Source organism: Pichia membranifaciens (assembly GCF_001661235.1).
Source record: "Pichia membranifaciens NRRL Y-2026 unplaced genomic scaffold PICMEscaffold_1, whole genome shotgun sequence".
NCBI classification, from domain to species: domain Eukaryota; kingdom Fungi; phylum Ascomycota; class Pichiomycetes; order Pichiales; family Pichiaceae; genus Pichia; species Pichia membranifaciens.
The window spans coordinates 1,564,021-1,586,140 of NW_017566982.1; the positions used below are offsets into that span (position 1 = coordinate 1,564,021).

Sequence of the window (22,120 nt, forward strand, 5' to 3'; positions counted from 1 at the left end):
TTCCAAGAAGTTCCTGGTGTATGGGGCAGCTCATCGAAAGGCGTTGGCGCCTTCTCCGCAGAAAGTTTTTGTCAGCCGAAGGGATACAACGGGCCAACAGTTATGTACTTTTCGCTGCGATTCGCCTACGTACAAATTATCAGGGTCTATCTTGCCTTCGGCTCCTTACTGTGTCGGAAAGAGCAGTCGGCGGCACGGTGCACGCAGCTTGTGGCTGAGCCGCGACAAATGCAGAGAGGGCACAGTGTAGAGCGCGGGAAATGGCTCAGACGCTCTGCTGAGCCATTTTCTCGCGCATGCGACAGCGGGAGTGTGATATAGGAGTGTTCCAGCATGCCCCAAGCTCACGACACCCCAAATGTCGTGGCCCCGACGTGCAGCCTGTACAGCCTGAAAGCCGCCCTCTCAAGGGACATTTGTGTATGCGTCGAACATGGTAGACTGTCGTACACATAGGGAGTGGAAAGCCTCTGTACTGGACAGCCCCAAACATCTTGCACAAAACCGTGCTACTGCAGCGGAGTTTATCGGACGAGAATGAACGGTGAAAAACAGAAAAATAAAATTTGAGAGGGATTTGAAAGAAAATAAGTATCCATTTGGGTCACGTGACGCCGCGTCCTGCCTCTCCCGCTCTTTTTTTTGGCGGGATCCGCACGATGCGTGAGTCATCGGCAGAGATAAGGATCCGGGGCGAGGCTGCGGGCTCCGCTGCGCAGGGTTTAACGCCGGCTACAGGCGGACCCGGCCCTCAGAAGCAAAGAGAAGGCGAAAGAAGCGTAGAAGCTGCACGGCGGAACTGCAAAGAAGCGTAGAACAGGCGAGGACGGGCCAGGAAACAGGGCCCCGCGCCCATTACTAAGCCGTGCTGCGTCTCCGCACGCTGCTCCGAGCCGCAGTCACCATTGTGGTGCATTGGTCGGTCCGCAGTGGATGCGGGGGAGGGAGGAAAAAGGGAGAAGGTTCGTGCTGGACATGCTGTATAAATACGGGGCAGTCGCCCCATTCTGAATGCGGGATGTCTGATCCGGTATGCAACGCATGTTCTGATAAGACTAGCAGAAGCCACCAGCAGAAACCCACTCACTGTAGAGATATAGAGTCGTCTTCCTACCAGACTTTACACCCCACACCCAACACTCTACACCTACCTACACACATACACGCGTTTACTGCTCTAAACTTAACTAAAACTAAACCGCTCAAGACGATGATCACTGTGCACGAACAGCAAATGTCTAAGAGGGCAGACTCCCAGGTCCTCCAAGACGCCCAGGACCCATGCAGCGGCTGCGACGTCGCCGACATGCACAGCGAAAGGGTGTTCAACCAGATCCAGCGCTTCTACAGAGAAAAGGAGACGCCTGTGCGAAACAGCAACGCAATCAGATACACATCTGCAGCTCAGGTGGAGCGGTTGAAGGCATACTCGAACAACGACTTTGCCGCCTCGAGAATACGGGATCTGAACAACGGATACCTTCCAAGTTTGCTCACATAGATGGACAGATAGAAGAATAATTGGCCGCTCTCGCTCGCTTTCTCTTCACTTCTGACCGACTATTAATACTTTACTACCACCGTGCATTGAGGCCTATTTATACACTATTTATTGATACGTTGGCGATACACGTTACTCAGTTGATACCCTCACAACTCATACCCGACTTTCCGCCACCTACACACAAACACATATACACTATACCAGAGGCTTTGTATAATCTATATATGCTCGCCCCCCAAAAATAATAATTGATACCCCAAATTTTTTTCTTTGCGCTTACGTAACCGGAGGTGACCGGTGTTAGCCGGACTGGCCTCGGACGCAGTGGGTGGTCTCCACTATCCAGGGCTTGTTCTCGGAAGAGAATTAAGATATATATTTACACATGCGTGTATCTTACATGACATAGAACGTATATAATTTATGAATAAATGAATAAATAAATAAAAACTGAGCGGAACGGGAAACCAACGGACCAGCCTACAAGTCGCTTCTGGTGACAGTGGCGACGTCTAATGGAGGCTCGGTCAAGGTCTTTGGCCCGGAGAAAGGCTCGCAGGACTCTCTCTTGGTGGTACCTGGGGCAGGTGGCTTGCCTGCGGCAAAGCCGTCGAGGATCTTGGCAACCTCCTCCTTGGTCTGCAAGTCCTCGTAGTAGTCGTCGTTGATCTGCAGCATTGGGGCGTTGGAGCACGCACCCAAACACTCGACCTCCTCCAAGGAGAAGAGGCCGTCCTTGGAGACCTCGCCCGGCTTGAGGTTCAGCTTCTCCATCACGGTCTCCATCACTTGGTCGGAGTTACAGAGCTGGCATGGCGTGGTCGTGCACACCTGCACGTGGTACTTGCCCACGGGCTTTCTCTGATACATCGTGTAGAACGTCGCAACCTCGTAGACTCTCATTGGAGGCATGTCCAAGACCTTGGCAACGTAGTTCATCGCGGAGATGGACGTAAACCCAATCTGTCTCTGCGCCAAGTCCAATAGCGGCATGCACGCACCCTTCTTGTACTGTGGTGGGTATTTCTTGATTATGACCTCTGCTCTCTTCTTGTTCTCCGCGGTGAACTCGAACGCAATCTCCGGGTTGTCCTCCTTCGTGTCCCTGTGGACGGCAATGATGTGTCCCGATCTGACAAACGTCTTGGCCGGGCCTGCTACAAGTCTCCGGGTGTTGTTTCTCACTAGCGCTGACAGCATCTTCTCTGGTTTCTATGTGTATCGATGTGGGTGTGGGTGGCTCCCTCGCTGGCTATCTCACCGCTCTGCGCCAACACCCTTCTCTAGCTCAGCTGTGTGTTTCTTCAAAACATGCTCTCTCCTGTCTTTTTCCTCCCTCCTCTCTGCCTGCCTCCCCTCACTTTCGCACAGCTTTTTTTTTCCCCTCAGCTCGACGAGTAAAAGGCCCCCGATTAGCAAAGCAGGCCAAAACCCCACTGTACCTCCGTGCACCGCCAAAAATAATTTCAGGTCGATCGTCGGCATTTTCCAAAATTTAGAAAAAATCGTCGATCGTCCCAGATGACTCTTTTTCTGAATTTTCCTGCTCGCGGCGTTCGCAGCCGCAACACCGGGGTTTGTCGCGGGGGCCGCTCAGTTTCTGCCCCCGTCGGGCTTTATCGCAGCGTGCACAGTCGGGGACCGCAGGCAGATGCGGAGACGAAGCCTGAAGAAGCCGTCTGTAGGGTTCTGTGAGCTCGGAGAGGTCAGCAGTACGTAGCAGCAGAGGACGCATCCATCCAGCACGATCGCCTGCACTGAGTGACCGCCTCTTGTGTGACTCAGACGAGAAAAGAACAAATAGAAATATATAGCTTGTTAAGCCGCAACTCGTTCAGATTGTAAGCAGTATCAGGTTCAGTAAGCTCGAACAGAGACCAGCACACGGAAAAGCAACATCAGCAGCAACCCCAGCAAGCAGCAACATGGCTAACAGCAGCAAGGATTACCGCATCAACACCAGGATTGTGAAGGTGGCCCACAAGGACGGCAACAAGGCGTCCATTCCACCCATCTACCAATCTACAACGTTCAAGGCCGACTCGATCGGCTCGTTCTCCACCCAGGACTATGACTACACGCGTTCGGGAAACCCAACCCGGACGGTTTTGCAGAACCACCTGGCCTCCGTCATCAACTGCAAGTATGTCTACGCCGTCAACTCCGGGATGGCATGTTTGGACGTCATCTTGTCCAACTTGAAGCCAAACGACGAGGTCGTGGCAGGTGAAGACTTGTACGGAGGCTCCGACCGTTTGTTGCACTTTGTCGAACGCAAACACAGCATCAAGATCAAGCACTTCGACACCACCAATCTGCCTCTGATGAAGAGCGCCATCACCAAGAAGACCAACCTTGTGTTGCTTGAGTCGCCAACCAACCCGCTTATCAACGTCGTCGACGTCAAGGCGATTGCTGCACACGCCCACGCAGTCAATCCAGAATGTATTGTTGTGTTCGACAACACCATGATGACTCCGCTATTGATGTCGCCATTGGAGTTGGGTTGCGACATCCACTACGAGTCCGCAACAAAGTACCTCAACGGCCACCACGACATCATGGCCGGTGTCCTGGCCACCAACAGAGACGACTTGGCCAAGAGCTTGTTCTATGTGATCAATGCAACCGGTTCAGGCTTGGCCCCATTCGATTCTTGGCTATTGATCAGAGGCTTGAAGACTTTGTCCATTCGTTTGGAAAGGGAACAGCAAAACTGTATGACATTGGCCACTTTTCTACAGAACAAGGGCTTCAGCGTTAGATACACAGGCCTCAAGTCTCATCCACAACACGACCTCCACTTCAGCCAGTGTAAAGGTCCAGGGGCTGTTCTGTCTTTCGAAACAGGCAATATTGCCCTGAGTGAAGCCATCATCAAGAATTGTGAGATCTTTTCCACAACAGTGTCCTTTGGTTCTGTTTCCTCGTTAATATCTTTACCTTTGAAGATGTCCCACGCCTCCATTGATAAGAAGGTCCTCGCCGAGAGAAACTTCCCTCAAGACTTGATTCGTCTCTGTGTCGGTATTGAAGACATCCAAGATTTGATTGATGACTTAGACCATGCAATTTTACTTGCAAAGAGAGAGGTTGGCCCAAAATTATAGTGAAGGTGAGTTGAGGTCGAACTCTGACATAATATTACTAATTAACCTATTAGATATTTGTTGTATTTTTTTTCTGTGTATGTACATTCGTATAGAGATATATATTTTTGTGTCTTTTTTTTAAACTTCAATTTATTTTTTGCTTGAAGAACTACTATTTTTTTACTGTTAGCAAAAAGAGTTAACTGACAAAGTAGAGGGAGAAAGAGAGAAAAAGAGATAGAGAAAGAGAAATCAAAGAAGTAGTAGCATAGTAGCAATATTAGCAATGACAGAAAGTAATAAGAGACAAGAGACAGAAGTATCAAAAGTAGTTTAATGAAGAAGATGGAAATAAGGATAAGAGTCGAAATATAGAAAACATGGAGAACAAAATAAAGAAATAATAGTATTAAAATGGAGAAGAGAGAAGTTTGTGTGCGATGGAAAGAGAGTAAGAGAGTAAGAGAGTAAGAGAGTAAGAGAGTAAGAGAGAGAGAGAGAGAAAGAGAGAGAAAGAGAGAGAAATGTGTGTGTGTGTGCATGTTTTTAGCTTGAAAAGGAGGTGAAGTTGAAAAGAGTGAATTTTGATGAAAACAAAATGAGACATCATCGTCAAAAGTTGCAAAAATGAGAGAAAGTGAGATGAGCACAAGAGGTAAATGATAATATGCTCCAAAACATCCAATCATTAAAAGTGCTGAAAATACGTTCCGTTGTAAAACCATCACCGTCACCACCATCGACAACAGCACAACCATCCGAACCAGGAACCATCTTGCATCTCATAATTCGAATCATCACCTCCTGGGCCATGACGACTGTGACGATGTTGTCCTTGAATGTACCCCCCACGAGTCGATTCCAGTAGGCCAGTGCGCTCGTTTACAACGGACGTCGAGGCAGCCCTAGACTTGGCCGACATGAGCGCCTTGTTGCTGCTACCGTTGTTGACGTAGTAGTGCCCATTCGAATGCGACATGGATCGAGAGTTTGATTGTTGGTTTTGGTAGTACTGCTGTTGCTGTTGTTGCTGTTGCTGTTGCAATTGTTGTTGCTGTAATTGCTGTCGTTGTTGCTGTTGTTGCTGTTGTTGCTGTTGTTGTAGCTGTTGTTGCTGTTGTGGTTGCTGTAGCGGCTGACTTGCAGATTGTGCTTGTTGTCGTTGATTATAATGTGAATTAGAAATATGCGTTTGTTGTGTGGCCGTGTGACGTACACCGGATCCATAACCGTTGAGATTAATTTTTTTGTTTTTACCCCAGCTCCATCCAGCACCATCATTCAACTTCATCCAATCGTACTCACATAAACTGGCATCCGAAAACTTGCTGTCTGGAATTGAATCAGTTAAAGAGCCGACCGAATGTTGATGTTGCTGTTGTTGCTGTTGCTGATTTTGGTCATATAGTTGAAGGGGTTGGGCGGGCGTTTGCGAGCTTGACGAATTATGTGAGAGTGTAGCGTGAGATTCGGCGTATTCCTTGGTTCCCTCAAAGCTTTCTAGAATTGATCGGAAAAGGTTGATGTAACCCAAATAGTCTGGATCTTCTTCAAATTTGAGAGCTCTAACTTGCCGTATATATTCTGCCACCTGGACCGGTAACCCACTGCACAGTTCGGAAATTGGTATCTTCTGTTTTCGTTCTCCAATTTTCTCGTATTTGAGCTTGTTTGTCGGAGCCTTCAGACCTTGCCAAGGCAACTGACCTTTCAGGAAATAAACGAAAACATTTCCAAGTGATTCCAGATCATCTCTACGTGATTGTTCACGTCCCAAATGTGTGTTTATCGACATATATCTAGCTGTACCGGACAACGACTTTCTCTCCCTGTATGGAATATGAACATGCGTTACAGGGTCTCTGTATTGTTTTACCATACCGTAATCCACCATATAGATGGTATTATCTGCCGTGGTTGCGCCAATCAAGAAATTGTCAGGTTTGATATCTCTGTAAATCAAGTTGTTTTCGTGCAAAAACTGGATGCGCTCAACCATTTGAATGGCTAGCCTTGCCACCGTAGTGATTGAAAATTTTCTGCCACACCATTCGAACAAGTCTTCGAGCGAAGGCCCCAATAGCTGTATTATCAAAATATTGTAGTACCCTTCTTGCCCGAAATAGTACACCTTTGGAATCCCCTGCACCGACAAGTATCTATAACGCTCTCTTTCGTAATTTTTGTAGTAATTGTTGACTGCGCTGTTCAGAACCTTGTAGGCTCTGAATTCGTCTTTGAGTTGCGGAGCGTCGCTTTTCCGAGACTCGAACTTGATGGCGACCGGTTGGTTCGACCGTAGCAAGTCGAACCCTTTGAATATGATCCCAAACGAGCCTTCGCCTATTTTCTGGGCTATCTGGTAGTGAGAGGCTATGATGTTTCTGTTTTTGCTGCCGGACGAGCTCGTCGTCGTATGGTTTTGCGTGCTGTTCGAGTGTGCAGCTGCACCAGTCCCGGTCCCCGTCGTGGCGGTGGTTGGAGACGTCGTTGCAGAAGCGGCAGCCTCACCAGGATTCTGAACCATTGTTGCTCTGGCTGCTGGTGTCGTCGGCTGGATTGCGAGAAAGAAAAAAGGTCAATACACTAGAATGCGTTTGTGTGTTTTCCTCTATGCTGGTCTGCTTGTATTTCCAGTTTCTATCGTTAGCTTCTGCTTGGTTCCCGCCCTTTTTGTTCCAGATAATGCCGCTCTGCAGATCACGTTTGTGCCCCTAACAACACGTCTGGGCCTCCAAATAGTTCAACACTGGTCTCTAAGCTCTGCAATACCATCACGGGAGCACGTACGACTACTCCACACAGTCTCCGTTCAGCTTGCGTCACATTTCACCGTCTTCCCGATAACCGCATAGACCAAGACCTGAGAAAAAAAGCAAAATTAAGGCGATCGACGCGGTTCCGCTTACGTCAGCAGTACTGAACGATACTGATAATATGATTACGTTTGTGTGGTAGAAGTATATATATATCTGGCTATGGGTAAAGAAGAGACTGTTTCAGGGAGGTCTAGTTTGCGGCCGTTCATTTCTTGCCCTTCTTCTTGTTCTTCTTCTTGTTCTTGTTCTTCTTGCCGGCAGAGGCTGAGTTGGCGGCGGTGCTGGTGCTGTCGCCTGCGTCGGCGTCGTCGGCGTCATCGGCGTCGTCAGCTTCCTGGGCTTGTTCAGCGGGTTCGGCTTGTTCAGCGGGTTCGGCTTGTTCAGCAGGTTCGGCTTGTTCAGCGAGTTCAGCTTGTTCAGCTTCCTCGGCTTTCTCAGCGTGTTCAGCTTCCTCGGCTTTCTCAGCGTGTTCAGCTTCTTTGACTGCTTCTGCAGGTTCGGCTGCTACTTCGACTGGTTCTGCCCCCTCGCTAGCTTCCTTCAAGTCTTCCTTTGATTCTTCAATGCGCATGTCCTCCAACTCTGCAACAGGAGCAGAGACAGCTGCCTCGGTCTCAGCATCCTCTTCAGGTTGCTCGCTGACCAAAACCTGGCCATTGTCGGGGACTTCGTCGGTGTCTTCCTCCAATTCCGCATCGTCGTCAATGACAAAAGAATCTGTTGTGGCGATGTTTTCCTTACTAGGAGTGAAGTCTCTTTTGGTACTGCTGCCGGACTGTGGGTAAACCGGAGAAATCAAAGTCTCCTTTGGCAAACTTTCGTTGTTGCTGCTGGAAGGTGGGAACTTGAAGTTCTCTTCCTGTTGCTTCAAGCTTGGAGCAGAGTTCAACGATCTGTTGAGCTCTGCCCGTTGTCCCTTTGCATACACGTCGGCATCGGTAGGCTTTCTGTCGTTCAAGTTAAAGTGCTCGTCGAGCCTTTTTGCCCTCGCAATGGACTTGAACTTCAGGGCTTCAAAATAGTTGTACGTTTGGTTTTTGTACACGTAATTGAGGTCCTCGTCGTCGTCGATCTCGTAGTTACCGTTATCGAGGTCATCAGCCAAGTTAGACAAGAACTCGGAAAACGAGTCTGCAACAACAAACTTGGTATCGTAATCTCTACCAAAGAGGATGATCTGACCCCACTTACCGCTGCCGCTTGGATTCAAGTCAAGGGCAATGTTGTTTCCGCCGTTGTCCTTGACAAAGGGCACCCATAGTGGGTCATAGTAGATCTCGTTGACAAAGCCCGGAGGACACGACTTCTGGACCCCAAAAGGCAAGGCGCCGGCCTCTCTTTTCTCCAACCTCTCGTAAACTCTTCTCCAGATGTTGGTCTCTGCAGCAATAGTCTCGAGGTCCATGAGCGAGTAGCTGAAGATTAAACCACGGGTCTTCCCCATGCTGACCTGGCCGTCGTGGAGTTGGTAGCTGTCTCTGAAGGAGGAAGGGAGACTGATACCAAGGTCAGCCTCGAAGGCGTTCAAGTCGTTGGCGGTAGCACCACCTTGCATGTCGTCCTCCAACTCTGGGAACTCGTTCTCCAACCACTCGTCGATCTTGTTCCAGATCTCCAGAATGTCTCGTATTGGCTGTCCGTTTTCGTAGTTTCTCAACTCGATCTGGGAGTCGTTGTGAAGCTGCGAGCGCATACCCGGACGATACGGGATGGCGCTATTGCTGGCGCCACCATTCAAGTTTGTGCTGCTGCCGCCGTTGTGGTTGATGCCGAGGTTGTTCATCGAGCTGGAAGGTCTGCTCTGGCCGCCACCGAGAGAGAGGCTCGATGTGTTCTGCTGCAACGACATCTGCGAGCTGTTACGTCCAATCAAGGGCGTGTTCCCACGACGGGGGGAGGCCGTCGAGTCTTCACTGTCGTACTGTGCATAGTGGTCTGACGTTGTTACGTTGTGGATAAACTCCTTGATGTTTTTGAAGAAACTCATCTCTTAGTATCTAACTATTTATGTGTGTATCTAGGTTGTTTTGCTTTGTGTGATTCCGGATTAGTTCTGTACCGTGTATATGCGCATGTATCCGTGTCTGCTAGTGTTGCTGCTGCCAAGTGGTTCGTGGTTCGGCAAGAGTGGATCAAAGTGGGTGTTTTTGTTGATTTAACTTGCGTTGTTCTACCTTCCTGTGCGTCGCTGTGCGGGGCTCTCCTAGTGTTGTTCCTCTTCTTCTTCCTGCTGCAGCTTTTTACTAGGTCGTCACCACCCCTGCGCCTGCCCAGCCCCACAGCGGCCCCGTCGTCCACCGTGTTGTCAACGTCCTGTCTCCTGTCTCCCGTCTCCCGTTGCGGGAGCGTGTGCGTGGGTGAGCGCAGAGCTCCCGCGGGCGAAGCTTCTCGTCTATTTTGGGCGCCGTCCGAGAAGCATGTCGAGGTTGCTGCCATTGTTTCCGGCTTTCGTCCGGGTTGTTGAAGAGGGTCTGCCGCCATGGCCGTCGTCGTCCGGTCTGACTCTGCGGCGGCTGCCCAGGGCGGCACGAGCCCTGCCCCGACGGGTTTCTGTGCCAGCAAAGATGTGATGGGACGGCGGGGGCTGGACATCAACAAGAAGATTGGCGACCCCACTCTCGGACTCGGACTCGTCCTCGGAATCGGCGACGAAGTCGGCAGAGAGCTTGGTTGGCTTGCTCCGGGGGGCTTCTTCAGCAACGCCGGAGGCGGCGGCAGGGACAGGGGCATTGCCACTACTGTTGAACATCACTGGACCACCTCCATTTGTGTTTCCGCTCACCATAGCGTATTCGGTCTCGGCCTTGATCCGCTTAGCGAGCTCTCGGAAGCTCTTCTTCACGTCTTTAACGTTGTCCGTGATGCGCAGACCCTCCTCGCCGTCAGAGTCGTCGGCGTTGCCGGCACCTATACTTAGCTGCTGGAGAAGACTGATGTGGTCTTCCTCTTCCGCCTGAACAAACTTGTTTAAGACGCTACGGTCTTCATCGTGCTCTAACAACGTCTCCAGGGCCTCCGACACCTTCTTTTTGGTGAGCATGATCAAATCTTTGTCGTCCAACTTTTCCGTGATCATGTCCATGATGTCGTTCTCCCCACCCTCCACAAGCGGCCCGCTGATGCCGTTGTCTTCGTCGTCGTCCGTCGCGTTGTCCGCCGCAATATCATCCCTTGATAATAACAAGCGGTCTGACCTCACGTTGTTCCCGTGCCTCCTCTTCTTATAGTATAACACCACGTCATTGATGTTAGCTACTTTGCCGACAAATCGATTGGAAAAGAACCTCGGATTCTCCACCTCGTAGCCACCTGAGTATTCAACTCTCAAGCGGATCAACGGCAACGGAGCGTCCGACTCGCCCATTAAACCATCCTCAAACAGTTTTCTGTTGTTATGTTTCCAGATCTCGTTCGCCTTCCCTATCATGAGTTCCACTTGCATGATCAAAAAGTTCAACACCTCCTTCTTGTTTGAGCTCGTAGCACTCAACCCCGTCTGGCTCAACACAACATCTTTCATCACAAACGGACGGACGCTTTTTAGCCGAATCGGCTGCAGTGAAAAGTCCTTCCCCTTCACACTTAGAACAAACACATTTTTGTCCAACGTTTCTCCTTCACTCAAAGATGTAGCAATCGACGATCCAGCCTGTAGTATGTATGCTCCGGTGATGTCATTCCTGACCGCACTTGGGTGGCAATCGTGCTCGTGTCCCCATAGCACAAAATCCAAGAATGACGGCAAACATGTTTCCTCTACAACCTTCACACCAGGTCTATGAACGTGGTTTTGATGGATACACATGAGGTTGAACCACTGAATCCCCGGATCGGCACTCGTATCCGGCTCCAAAAACTCCAAGTTCCCACTCGCCATTGTTTTCATTAATCTTTCCTCCCGGACACTATGTAAACCGTATAACGCCAAGTTCGTCTCTCCCTTGTTGAACAACAAGGGACATACCGTGATCTGCTCGTTGTCAATGACTCTTCCATAATGATTCAATAGCCCTGCCACACTTAAAACGTCTAATGGGGATAACAATTCTTCCCCCGTGGCATCATCATGGTTCCCGCTAATCGCATACAAAGGCATCCCAACATTGACATTAGAATCATATTCCGCCGGGTACATAAAATGCTTCGTCGCCATGGCATCGCTCGGATCTGACACGAGCTTGTACTCGATCGGTTTGTCACACCAACAATGCTCCCGTAGTGTCCTCATGACATGGTAGTACGACTTCTTTGAAGGCGCATTCACATGAAACAAGTCACCACCTTGAACAATCATGTCGACATCCTGCTCTCTTGCGATGTCCAGTATCTCAGCAAAAGTCCGCCAAGAATCGTCTCCTCGGATTTGGTCGTTTTCCATGTATCCGACATGGTTGTCTGTAGTTAGAAGAATCCGGAAAGTGTCTGGTCCTGGTTCAATGTGTGAAACCTCTGGCATGCAAGCTATTGTTTTTTGCTTTAATATATTGATAAGATCCTAAGGAAGCCCCACAAAATACCTTTTTCAAAGTGTCCGATAAAGGAGTTTCATCTCAATTTTTCATGAGCTTTTATTTAAACACGCGTTCGAGATTCATGGTACAAACTATATATGATTTTGTACGCAATAGCATCCGTTACCACAGAGGCTTACTACTATTTACGAGTACAGGGTTTTGAACACCATAAAATTAGTTTTCTGGGTAGTACACCACATCTCTACAGAGAATGGTCACCCTTTTGAACAATCGTCTCCATTCGAGCGGATCACCAGCCTTTCTTATGAAGTCGATTTTACGGGCTTCGAGGTTATCCGCAACCTTGCTGAGGACGATCTCTCCAGACAATCGCCCATTGTAGTCATCGATAAAGTCAATTCTAAACCTGATGACTCCACGGTATACACTGTTTTCCTTTAATTGCTGTGTGATCTGTTGACATTCGATGTCGTTGTCTGATTCGAGGATGTTCAACTGAATTAGTGCTTCCGTCAGGAGAGAAACAATAGAGTCCAATGATGCAAAAGAAAAGAACCTCGTAAAGCTGTCTGCATACAACTCCGGGTGCTTTCTGATCTGCTCCGTCCTTCTTGTAATTTCTTGATCAATCAATTTTTTTCTAGTCTCGACGTTGATTCCATCCTCTGTTCTGTAGAATTGTAAAGATGCAGGATCCATCGAAATCAGCTCTAGTTCTCTTTGGTGTTTAAAATCCCTGCTGCTTCGTATCTTTAATCTCTTAGTCCTTTCTGTGTACGGCTGCTGTGAAACTGAATAAACGTCCGAGTACAAGTTGTTGTCATTAGTGTCCAAGTCGTCGACAATGTGCTTGTCTGTTGGCTGGGTTTCAAGCTTCCTTCTGTTACTTCTTTGTGTGGCGGAGTATTCTGCCACCTTTTGGAATTCGCCGTCGCTCATGTTGATGTACAAGTTAACGAGTAACCGAGCACTCAGCTTGTATGGGTCTTTACACATCCCTCTTTCAGTTAACAGTCCACGTTCTCGAGTCATCCACTGATGCTGCTGGATTTTTTCAATGGTAATTCTTTCATCCACATCAACAACCAAAATCTTTCTCAATAAACTCAATGCCCCCAAGTCGATCTTGTTCCATGGGCTAATCAAAACTTCTCCCTTGTTCCTGATATAATATGCGAAGTCTTTATCTTCCATCACGGGCATTTCCCATGCAATTTTGCCAGTCAAGAGGACAAACAAAACAACTCCAGCCGACCAAATATCACAGATGGAGGGGTCGTAACTCTCTGAAACTATCTCAGGTGCAGCATATGGTGGTGATCCACAGGATTTCGTGCACTTCTTCTTGGGTCCTGTCTTCTTCTTGAAAACACAGGCTAAACCAAAATCCGTTAGTTTCAAGTTTCCTGCTGAATCAAGAACCAAGTTTTCCGGCTTGATATCTCGATGCGCCACCCCTTGTGAATGCATGAAGCCAACAGCGTTAATCAACTGTGTGAAGTAGAAATGAGCTACATCCTGGTCAACGCCCAAATCAGGTTCAATCTTGTCAAACAACTCACCGTTCTCGGCTAGCTCAAGAGCAATCCACGCCCAATCCTTGTTGTATCCGAAGTCGAACATCGTGATGATGTTTTGGTGAGGAACGTGTTTCTGTATGTATGCTTCTCGGGCAATATCCTCTGGTGACACCCCTTTTTCGGCTGCTAACGGTAGATACACTAGCTTGATCGCAACGTATTTTGGACTCCCTCGTTGCGTTTCTGCACATTTCACCATTGCAAATCCCCCATGTCCTATTGTCTTCCCCAGAGTTACACGTTTGATCAGTGGCAAAGGCGCCATCTGCGAAAGATGGTACGATTGTGACATGGTGGACAATGTTGGCTCCGTGATAGATGTTTCTTTTCAAAATGTTTGCTCTGATTCTTATCCGGGCCTTTACCTGATGTACCCGAACCCTTTGATGTGTATACTTACCAGAAAAGAACTATTTCTTCTATCTGAAATGAAACACCAAGGCAGATCGAACTTTTCGATTCCTGTTTGTTTACCTTTGCGCCGCGTCCGAGATTTTGGCCTTGCACCTCTACAAATAGACGGATATGGGAAAGAGAAAGATGTACGCTAATGCGGAAAATGCAACGTTCTTTTTTATAAACAGACTACACACGAAAGTTAAATTACTACTTCGGAGAGGTCGGTGATCCATTCGGCGTCGACAGGACGGAACACGCGTAGCTCACCGGACGACAATCTGCCCAGGTCGATGTCGGACACTCTCACCTTCTTCACTCCGGCCATGTTCTGGTGGATAATCTCCAGCCACTTTAAACGACCATCCTTGTCGGCGTCGTCACTTTCCTTTACATCCAACACAATGGCAGTGTGATCTGGCGATCCAAACGACATTGTACGTCTAGGGTATTGGAACACACAAGATTTGAACTGCAATATGTCACCGCGGCGGATTGCGTCAGAGACAGGAGGCAAGGTGATGGCTGGAATGGTATTGTCCATACCCACAAAAGTGGCAATGAGGGCGCCGTGTGTGAGGCCCGAAGAGATAAACGCGTGCCTTCCGCATGCCTTTTCAAGAGCGTCGTGGGCTAGCGTCCAGCATTCGCCGTCGCCAACAGTCTGGCCCTCTTTCACTTCACACCAGTTCGCAATGTGTTCTCCGTACTTTTCGTTACCATCCATCAACTGGGCCTTTGTGGCCATCGGTGGTGCCATGAACTCCACCTCTTCGCTGAGAGTGTCGATAGGTACGGCACTCCCCTTCTTCCAGACGAGTTTCACCTTGAGGGTGGCGAGATCACGCAGCCTGAATGCAAAGATCTTAAACTCTTTCGTGCCAACAAATCCGTGGCTACATTGCAAATCCAAGCCCTGCAAGTCCCGTGGAAGATTAGAAAGATCATCGCTCATAAACCAAAGCGTAGATAGTTCAAAATTGATCTTTGGCTCTTTCCATGCAGCCGTGTTTCTAGGTGGGGGGACAAGAGGTGCCTTGTTCCGAGAAGGTGGAGCAGGTGGAGGAGTTGAAGATGTGACAGACGAATTCGATACCAACCTTCTTGTTGGAGGAGCCGATAACGTAGTAGGCTTTGGTGTCACCAAGGTAGCATCAGGGCTCACGTTTCGAAGCAAGTTTGCCTTTTTCGGTGGGAGCTTAGGCTTGTCCTTGATTGGAACAGGAGGTTTTGCCTTTTGCACTGGTTTCAAAGAATCAGCTGTGAGTCCAGGAAGAGGTATGCCAACCGTTTGTGTACGTGCGGCACCATTTCTTCTTAGAGGAAGGGAGGGCCTATCTTCATCAACACTCACATCGTAGTTAGCCCCAGTATCGGACTCTTCACTTTCTGTTCTCCTTGGGGGAGTAGGCCTAGATGGTATTCTTACACTTTCTGGTGTTTCAGATCTGTCAGACCTGTTGGGTCTGTCAGGCCTCTGTGGCCTTTCCGGTTTTCTAGGTCTGGCTTCGTCCTCATAATAACCATTATAAGTCTCTACATTCACATGATCCCGGTCTCTGTGATCTCTGGAATATCTAGGGTCTGTAGGGTCTCTACTGCCCTTTTCAAGCGTACCACTCCTACCACGTCTCTCACGTCTACTGTATTTATCGTCAGTATCTGTTCTTTCTGATCTCCTTCTGTACCTCTCGCCATCACTGTCTTTCGAGTAGTCATCTTCCTCTTTGTTTATAGAACTTTTGAGTCTATCTTTCATTTTGTTCAGTCCGCCCATTGCCTGTTTGGCAAAAGGTGCTGATTTTTCTCTAGCAGCATGGTAGCTATCTTTCGAGAAAGACTTTGCATTGTTCAAAAAGAGTGAGGTTGATGATTTCCTTTCCCGTCTCAAGCTCTTAGGATTTCCATACTGGTCATCTTCAGAGGAAGAGTAGCCATCGTCTCTATGGCCCTGGCTCCTGTGACCCGCTGATGATTTTCTAGTGGATCCACTTCTGTGTCTTGGGCGAGAACTTTCATCTCCATAATAACCATCATCGTCATCATCATAACCGTCACCTCCACGGTCATCGGTGTCATGGGAGTGTCTTCCACTAGTGTGATGTGGCCCACGGTCGTGTCTTTCAGGAGATCTGCGTGACTTGAGCTTTTCACCATTATCATCGTCAATTGTGCCAGGACTTGCAATGTCTCTTGAGGAAAGACGAGGTCTGTTTCTCGCTGGAAGTGCTGGAGTGGAATTGTCATCACCAGAATCTTCGACGTTTTCTTCGGCCCTTCTGTTGGTCCTTCTAGCAGGTAGGGATGGGGGCTTGAGAGACGCATCATCTTGGCTTTCAGCATCTCTTTCCGACTTATATGACGTCTTTGATGCGTTTCTCCGAGGAGGAGGTGGGAATGAGGAGGGTAGGTTTTTCTTCAAAGGAGAACGCATTCCTTCGGCATAATCAATGGTTTCTCTTGATCTTGTCTTCTCCAGTCCTGATGGGAATACCGGAGGAGTGGAACGAGAGGATATTGCAGTCGGCTCATGGTATACCTTCTTCAACGGTGAGGCCATTGAAGCTGCAATGGCTTTGTTGTTACGCTGCGGAGGAGGTGGAAACGACTTGGTAGCACTATTTTTGAACGGAGTGGTTCCTGAATGAAAAATCTCATTGCGAGCAGAAGCTGGAGACAATCGTGGTGTTTCGTGCTCATCTTCGTCGACATCCACTTCTTCATTCTCATTTTCTTCGCTGTCAGAGTCCAAGGCACCTGTATCGTAGGTTAGACTGATTGGCTTCGAGACCACTGAGTCAATGACACTCTGATTGACAGCTTTGCCGGATGATCTTGGACTCAATCCCCCGTCCCCAGAGTATGGAATATGCCCCGACTTTCTCAACCCACCCCTCAAAGATGTGATGAACTCATCATCCATGGAAGCATTGCTGCTGCTCATCAATGGCGCCTTGCTCGTACTGCTTCCGGTGTTGATGTTGTTGTTGTTGCCGATGTCAATCTCGGGCTTCCTCCCGACGACGGGCGGTAACCCTCTTGGCTTAGGCTTGATGGCTGGTGGAGGGCCCTTGGACATCCTATTTACGGCTTCCTTGCTCTGGTTTTAACAGCGGAGTCTAACACTACTCTCTTCTTTGTGCCCCATGACGTGTTCTCCTGCCTCATTTCTCCTCTGTTTCATCACCTCCTTCTCATCCGACTAGCTCACCCGCGGTGGGAGAAATTTCAGAGGGGCCGTCATGAATTGGGCCCATACGGGTCTGAATACTACGGGATGGGGCTGGAGAGAATTATTGAGCCTTCGGCAATCTGGACGAGCAGCACAAAGCATGATTGAACAGGATAACGGTGGCAACAAGTGGTGCGCCCTGCTAGTGGCGCTGTGTCTGCTCCCAGGATGGACATACGCACACGGCGAGAGTCACGGACCGCCAGGACACCACGACCCGACGTACAACTCGCAGCAAGAGTACGAGGAGAAGATTCCGGTAGAGTACAACGACTCGTGGCAGCGGTGGCATATGGCACACGAACATGGATTGGACGACTTCACACCCTCTGCGTTTTTTCAACTCCATGCGGTGACGGACCCAAAGTTGATTACAAAAAGAGACATTTTACGCATGTACGGATTGCAACGAGATGAGATCGTCGGTCAAGGAGACGGGATGGGGGGCCATGATAACAGCGAGCACATTTCTCCCGAGTTGAAAGATAGGGTGGTTACCCGTGTACTACACCTTATGGATAAAGACAAGAATGGGGTGATTAGTATGGAAGAGTGGTTAGAGTTTTCGTTGAGTGGCGGAGAGTTTCCTGATTTTGGATTGGGCCCCGGTCATGAATATGATTTTGAAGAGGAGTACGAGAAGCACCATTGGTTGAAATATCACGCACAGGATGATCCAGACGTTGAAATCATGCATAAAGAAGACATAGAGCACGAGCTCTTGCACCATTTCCACGAGATCGAACACGATCACGAGGAAAGCGAAGCTCACAGTGACCACGCGCACGAAGAAGGTGGCAAGCCAGCTGAAAAGTACAATTTACCTTTGCCAGTACTGACACAGAACATTCCACCTAGTTTCAGATACGCACAATGATGAGTTTTGAAACAGGTGCCGCAGTAGGCGCTAGCATCAACAGAAGCAATAAAAGAATGGGTATATAGTAAGTTTAAGTGTTTTTAGAGCCTTCACCGATCTGCAATATATTTTGAATGAATGATGATGTAGAAATTGAGACCAGTGGCTTGTTTACTGTTTTAACACAACACAGTTTCTTATCTTTCGGTTTGAAACACGCTTTGATGGAAGACTGCGAGTCATAATCGTGATCAAATTTGCGAAGTAAATAGATAAAAGAATTTAGTATCTGATATAACGAATAAAAAGAGATTAGTATATAATATAAAGAGTATATTAATATGTGGAAGTAAAGAGGAACGGAGCTTAGAATTCTTCATCGGAGGAGACGTAAGCATCACCTAATTCCTTCTTCTTCTTCATTCTCTCCTTCTTCTTCTTTCTTAATTCGGCAGATGAAAGCTTAGCCTTCTTCTTGGTAGCAGCAATCTTGTTACCCATAGCATCGAACTTGTCTTCTTCGTCTTCCTTCTTGGACAATCTTGGACCAGCACCTTGACCTTGGACCCAGTTGTGACCAGATGGAACCATTCTACCGTCTTGAACAGCCCAGACTTCTTCAGTCAAGTCTTTGGTGAACTCAGCAGAGTGAGTAATGATGATAACACCACCCTCGAAAGCCTTCAAAGCCTTGGATAAAGCACCTAAGGAATCTCTGTCCAAATAGTTAGTTGGTTCATCCAAGACAATCAAGTGAGGTCTTTGCCATGTACAAGCAGCTAAGACCAACTTAACCTTTTGACCACCAGACAAACCTCTGATTCTAGAGTGAGAAACCAATTCAGCATCTAAACCAAGCATAGCACAATGGTCTTCGATTTCCTTTCTGGTTAATGGTCTGAATTGACCAGATGCTAAAGCTTCCTTCATATCAACTTCAGCAACCATCTTGGAGTGGGATTCAATCACTTCACCTCTTGGCAACCAAGCGTTATCAACAGACAACATTGGAACCCATCTTTCAGACTTCATACCAATGTTTTCACCTAAGAAGAAAGAACATTCATACTCGTAAGTGTTCTTGAACTTCCGTCTAGCGTGAATACCATTAATTCTTCTTGGGGTACCTTCGATCTTATAGATCTTGTTCATAGCTTCTTCATCATTTTCGTTGATTTGTCTGGAAGCTCTGTCCATGGTTTCTCTATCTTCACCAGTTTGGAATCTCCATTGGATGTATTCAGATGGAGTCTTGTCCAAGTGAGAATCGATATGTGCGAAAGCGTGTTGCTTAATGTAAGCAATACGACAGTTCTCGTGAACGTAGACTTCACCAGTGGTTGGCAATAATTCACCAGTCAAGACATTGATCAAGGTGGATTTACCAGCACCATTTGGACCAATAACGGCAATTCTAGAAGACAAAGAACATTGGAAATTAACATCAGTGACTTGTGGCTTCTTGGTACCTGGGTATTGGAAACTCATGTTGGAGACCTTGACAATAGCCTTTTGCTTGGTCTTAACACCTTCCAAGAAACCTGGTTCTGGGAAGCTGAATTCGGTGGTGGAAGCAGCCAATTCTTCGTAAGCCTTAGCAGCTGGAACTCTCTTGATGAATTCGGTTAAGTTACCCTTGTACTTTCTTAACTTGTAACCTTCGTAATGGATAATGTATTGAACAGTTCTGTCCAAGAAACCAGAATCGTGGGAGACAGTGATGGAGGTGATACCACAGGTACAAAGGTAGTTGACCAACCAGTTAACGTTGACAACATCCAAATGGTTAGTTGGTTCATCCAATAACAAAATATCAGCGTTCTTCAAAACGGCCTTGGCTAAAGCCAACTTCATCTTCCAACCACCAGATAATGCGGAAATTGGCAAGTCCAACATTTCTTCGGAGAAACCGAACTCTCTCAACTTTGATCTGACGGTATCTCTGTCACCAGTGTCACCTTCAGCAACAACATAGTCGGTAGTTGGGGTTTCAGCGTGAGTACCATCGATATCGTGCTCAACGTAGATAGTTCTACATTCTTGTTGGGTTGGGAAACCTTCAACTTGACCGTTAGCAATAGCTCTCATCAAGGTGGACTTACCAGCACCGTTTGGACCACACAAACCGTATCTTCTACCTCTCTTCAATCTCAATTGAGTCTTGTTCAATAAGATCTTAGCACCGTAAGCCAAGGAGAATTCACAGTTACATAAGTCCTCACCTTCATCGTCTTCGTCTTCCCAGACAGGTGGCTGAGGAATGTTGTCAACAGAGGTCTTTCTGAACTCTTCAATGATCTCCTTGGATTCCTTTTCGTGCAAGAAAATGGTCAAGAATGGGGTCAAAGATAAGCCCCAAGCTTGTGGGTCGATCTTTCTTTCATCAATCAAGTCACCGGCAATGGCAGCGACGTAAGACTTGACGACGTTGAATCTAGCTGGCTTGTCGGAAACAAGCTTTTCCAAAATGTCCAAGTTAACCTTGACATCACCGGCGTGGGAGATTTCTGGAATAGAGTCATCTTCTGGAACAGCACCGACTCTTCTCAAGGTGTTCAATGCTCTTTCGGTAACAGCTCTTGCTTCTGGGTCAGCAATGACGTCCAAGTTGGCCTTCAAAGCTGGGAACAAGTTTGGCATGAAAGGAGCGACAACTTGAGGGTCGTCGACCAACTTACACATGTTGTCGATAATGACAGCAGCCTTTCTCTTGATGGAGGTGTCTCTTTCAGCTAAACCTCTGGACAACAAAGGAGACATGATGGACAAAGCGGCGGTGGTGACTTCGGAAACGAAGGTAGTGGCACCCAAAGAGTGGACGGTTTCTGGGACCTCCTTAGGGTTGGCGATAGAGGCAATCAACTTTGGAATGAAAGGTTCGATATCCTTGTTTTCAACGGTGGCGGTACACTTGGTCATGCACTCGGTGGCAGCTTCCTTGACGTCGGACTTGGTATCCCACATGGCTTCGGAGAGGACTGGAATCAAGTCAGTCATTCTCAAGGCCAATTGGTCCTTGGCGTTGTCGACAAAGAGAGAGATGGCGCCCAAGATGGCGACCTTTTCTTGCCACTTGGAGGTGGTGGACAATCTTTCGATCAATCTAGGCAAGATGTCCTTGATGGCGACAGGGGTGATGGCGTTGACAAGGGCAGTCAAGGCCTTGTTGGCGACGGCTCTGACCTCCTGTTGCTTGTCACCGGTCTTTTCACAGATGTCACCGGTCAACTCGACGATGTATGGCTCCACAGAAGGAGACAAGTCGGAGGCAGACGCAATGTGTGCGATTGCTTCCAAGGCGTTGGCAGCAGCCTTCTTGTCCTTGATGGCCTTCTTCAATTCTTGGAAGAACTCGACAGGAACATCGTGCTCGATGATCTCACCGTTAAGGAAAGAAGCGACATTAGTTGCAGCATCATCCACATTGTCAGGGGTGGCAATTGCCAATTTGCTGAAAAGCTCGTTTAAAACTTCAACAGATTGCTTTGATTCAGCAGCAGCAGACATGTTTGGCTATGAATGAAGGCGTGGTTTAGAAAGCGAACCCAAAAGCACACCACACCAGACCAAAACCCAGGAGAAACGCAGCAGAAGAAGGAAAGAAACAGCAGCTGGAAAAGAACACAAGGGTTGTCCCTTCCGGCTCACTCTCCCACCCTGAGCATGTGTCTGCTCTGTAAATGAGAGCGGGAGAAAATTATACGGGTGAAAAATTTTTCCATTTTTTTTCCAACAAAGAAAAAGAAAAAAAAAACGAAAAACAAGACAAAAAACGGAAAACAAGAAAAAAGGACCAAACACAATCGACGCGTCGCCGACGCGTCGCTCCATCAGCTCTACCTGCTGTTTTCCCTGCCGTCTGCGCCGTCGCGTCGCTCCCGCCAACGCTGCCAGCCTCCACTCCCGGCTCGCGCTTCCGGTTCACACACTCCTTATCGGCATCCACGGGAGCGTCTAGCCGCCGCCCCGGGCGGCTGCCCTTTTGTGGCTTACGTCAGCACAAGCTCGTGCCAATAAGCGCCCACCTCCCCGGCCGGAAAGGGAAACGGGGAAGGATGGAGGTGAAAAAAAGACAGCTGAGCGATCCACTTATCTACGCATTTTCTCGGCAGCATCGCTCTCGTAAACGGCACGACGGTTTGGGAGCCGGTCTGGAGACGCTG

The 22,120-nt window shown here is 48.2% G+C and overlaps 9 protein-coding genes across 9 annotated transcripts; 3 read left to right on the top strand and 6 right to left on the bottom strand.

Annotated features, from left to right (window-relative positions):
* Nucleotides 1–757: 757 nt before the first annotated feature.
* Nucleotides 758–1,824, top strand: PICMEDRAFT_90977 (hypothetical protein). Its single transcript, XM_019165066.1, has one exon. The coding sequence runs from the start codon at nucleotides 1,019–1,021 to the stop codon at nucleotides 1,499–1,501; it is 483 nt and encodes a 160-aa protein (XP_019020165.1). The 5' UTR covers nucleotides 758–1,018; the 3' UTR covers nucleotides 1,502–1,824.
* A 20-nt stretch (nucleotides 1,825–1,844) lies between these two features.
* Nucleotides 1,845–2,757, bottom strand: PICMEDRAFT_14542 (hypothetical protein). Its single transcript, XM_019160421.1, has one exon. The coding sequence runs from the start codon at nucleotides 2,702–2,704 to the stop codon at nucleotides 1,985–1,987; it is 720 nt and encodes a 239-aa protein (XP_019020166.1). The 5' UTR covers nucleotides 2,705–2,757; the 3' UTR covers nucleotides 1,845–1,984.
* A 328-nt stretch (nucleotides 2,758–3,085) lies between these two features.
* On the top strand, nucleotides 3,086–4,733 carry PICMEDRAFT_14543 (hypothetical protein). Its single transcript, XM_019160422.1, has one exon. It carries the CDS (start codon nucleotides 3,430–3,432, stop codon nucleotides 4,612–4,614), a length of 1,185 nt encoding a protein of 394 aa, XP_019020167.1. The 5' UTR covers nucleotides 3,086–3,429; the 3' UTR covers nucleotides 4,615–4,733.
* Nucleotides 4,734–5,850: 1,117 nt separating this feature from the next.
* Nucleotides 5,851–7,307, bottom strand: PICMEDRAFT_14544 (hypothetical protein; the record flags this gene model as incomplete). The annotated part of the gene is made up of 1 exon (XM_019160423.1): nucleotides 5,851–7,307. A coding segment is annotated over exon 1 (1,027 nt), but the record flags the coding sequence as incomplete, so codon positions are not given.
* A 1,153-nt stretch (nucleotides 7,308–8,460) lies between these two features.
* On the bottom strand, nucleotides 8,461–9,402 carry PICMEDRAFT_27085 (hypothetical protein; the record flags this gene model as incomplete). The annotated part of the gene is made up of 2 exons (XM_019162475.1): nucleotides 8,461–9,130; nucleotides 9,260–9,402. Coding segments are annotated over 2 exons (813 nt in total), but the record flags the coding sequence as incomplete, so codon positions are not given.
* Nucleotides 9,403–10,626: 1,224 nt separating this feature from the next.
* On the bottom strand, nucleotides 10,627–11,871 carry PICMEDRAFT_29427 (hypothetical protein; the record flags this gene model as incomplete). The annotated part of the gene is made up of 1 exon (XM_019162592.1): nucleotides 10,627–11,871. A coding segment is annotated over one exon (1,245 nt), but the record flags the coding sequence as incomplete, so codon positions are not given.
* A 120-nt stretch (nucleotides 11,872–11,991) lies between these two features.
* PICMEDRAFT_48524 (hypothetical protein) lies at nucleotides 11,992–13,762 on the bottom strand (the record flags this gene model as incomplete). The annotated part of the gene is made up of 2 exons (XM_019163137.1): nucleotides 11,992–12,751; nucleotides 12,806–13,762. The coding sequence occupies 2 exons, from the start codon at nucleotides 13,760–13,762 to the stop codon at nucleotides 12,104–12,106; spliced, it is 1,605 nt and encodes a 534-aa protein (XP_019020171.1). The 3' UTR covers nucleotides 11,992–12,103.
* A 3,613-nt stretch (nucleotides 13,763–17,375) lies between these two features.
* Nucleotides 17,376–17,825, top strand: PICMEDRAFT_23476 (hypothetical protein; the record flags this gene model as incomplete). The annotated part of the gene is made up of 1 exon (XM_019162308.1): nucleotides 17,376–17,825. A coding segment is annotated over one exon (450 nt), but the record flags the coding sequence as incomplete, so codon positions are not given.
* A 388-nt stretch (nucleotides 17,826–18,213) lies between these two features.
* PICMEDRAFT_14548 (hypothetical protein) lies at nucleotides 18,214–21,665 on the bottom strand. Its single transcript, XM_019160424.1, has one exon. It carries the CDS (start codon nucleotides 21,462–21,464, stop codon nucleotides 18,324–18,326), a length of 3,141 nt encoding a protein of 1,046 aa, XP_019020173.1. The 5' UTR covers nucleotides 21,465–21,665; the 3' UTR covers nucleotides 18,214–18,323.
* Between the last annotated feature and the right edge of the window lie 455 nt (nucleotides 21,666–22,120).

Coding starts and splice junctions, on each gene's coding strand:
- PICMEDRAFT_14542 (XM_019160421.1), bottom strand. CDS start 2,704: ATGCTGTCAGCGCTAGTGAGAAACAACACCCGGAGACTTGTAGCAGGC.
- PICMEDRAFT_90977 (XM_019165066.1), top strand. CDS start 1,019: ATGTCTGATCCGGTATGCAACGCATGTTCTGATAAGACTAGCAGAAGC.
- PICMEDRAFT_14543 (XM_019160422.1), top strand. CDS start 3,430: ATGGCTAACAGCAGCAAGGATTACCGCATCAACACCAGGATTGTGAAG.
- PICMEDRAFT_14548 (XM_019160424.1), bottom strand. CDS start 21,464: ATGTCTGCTGCTGCTGAATCAAAGCAATCTGTTGAAGTTTTAAACGAG.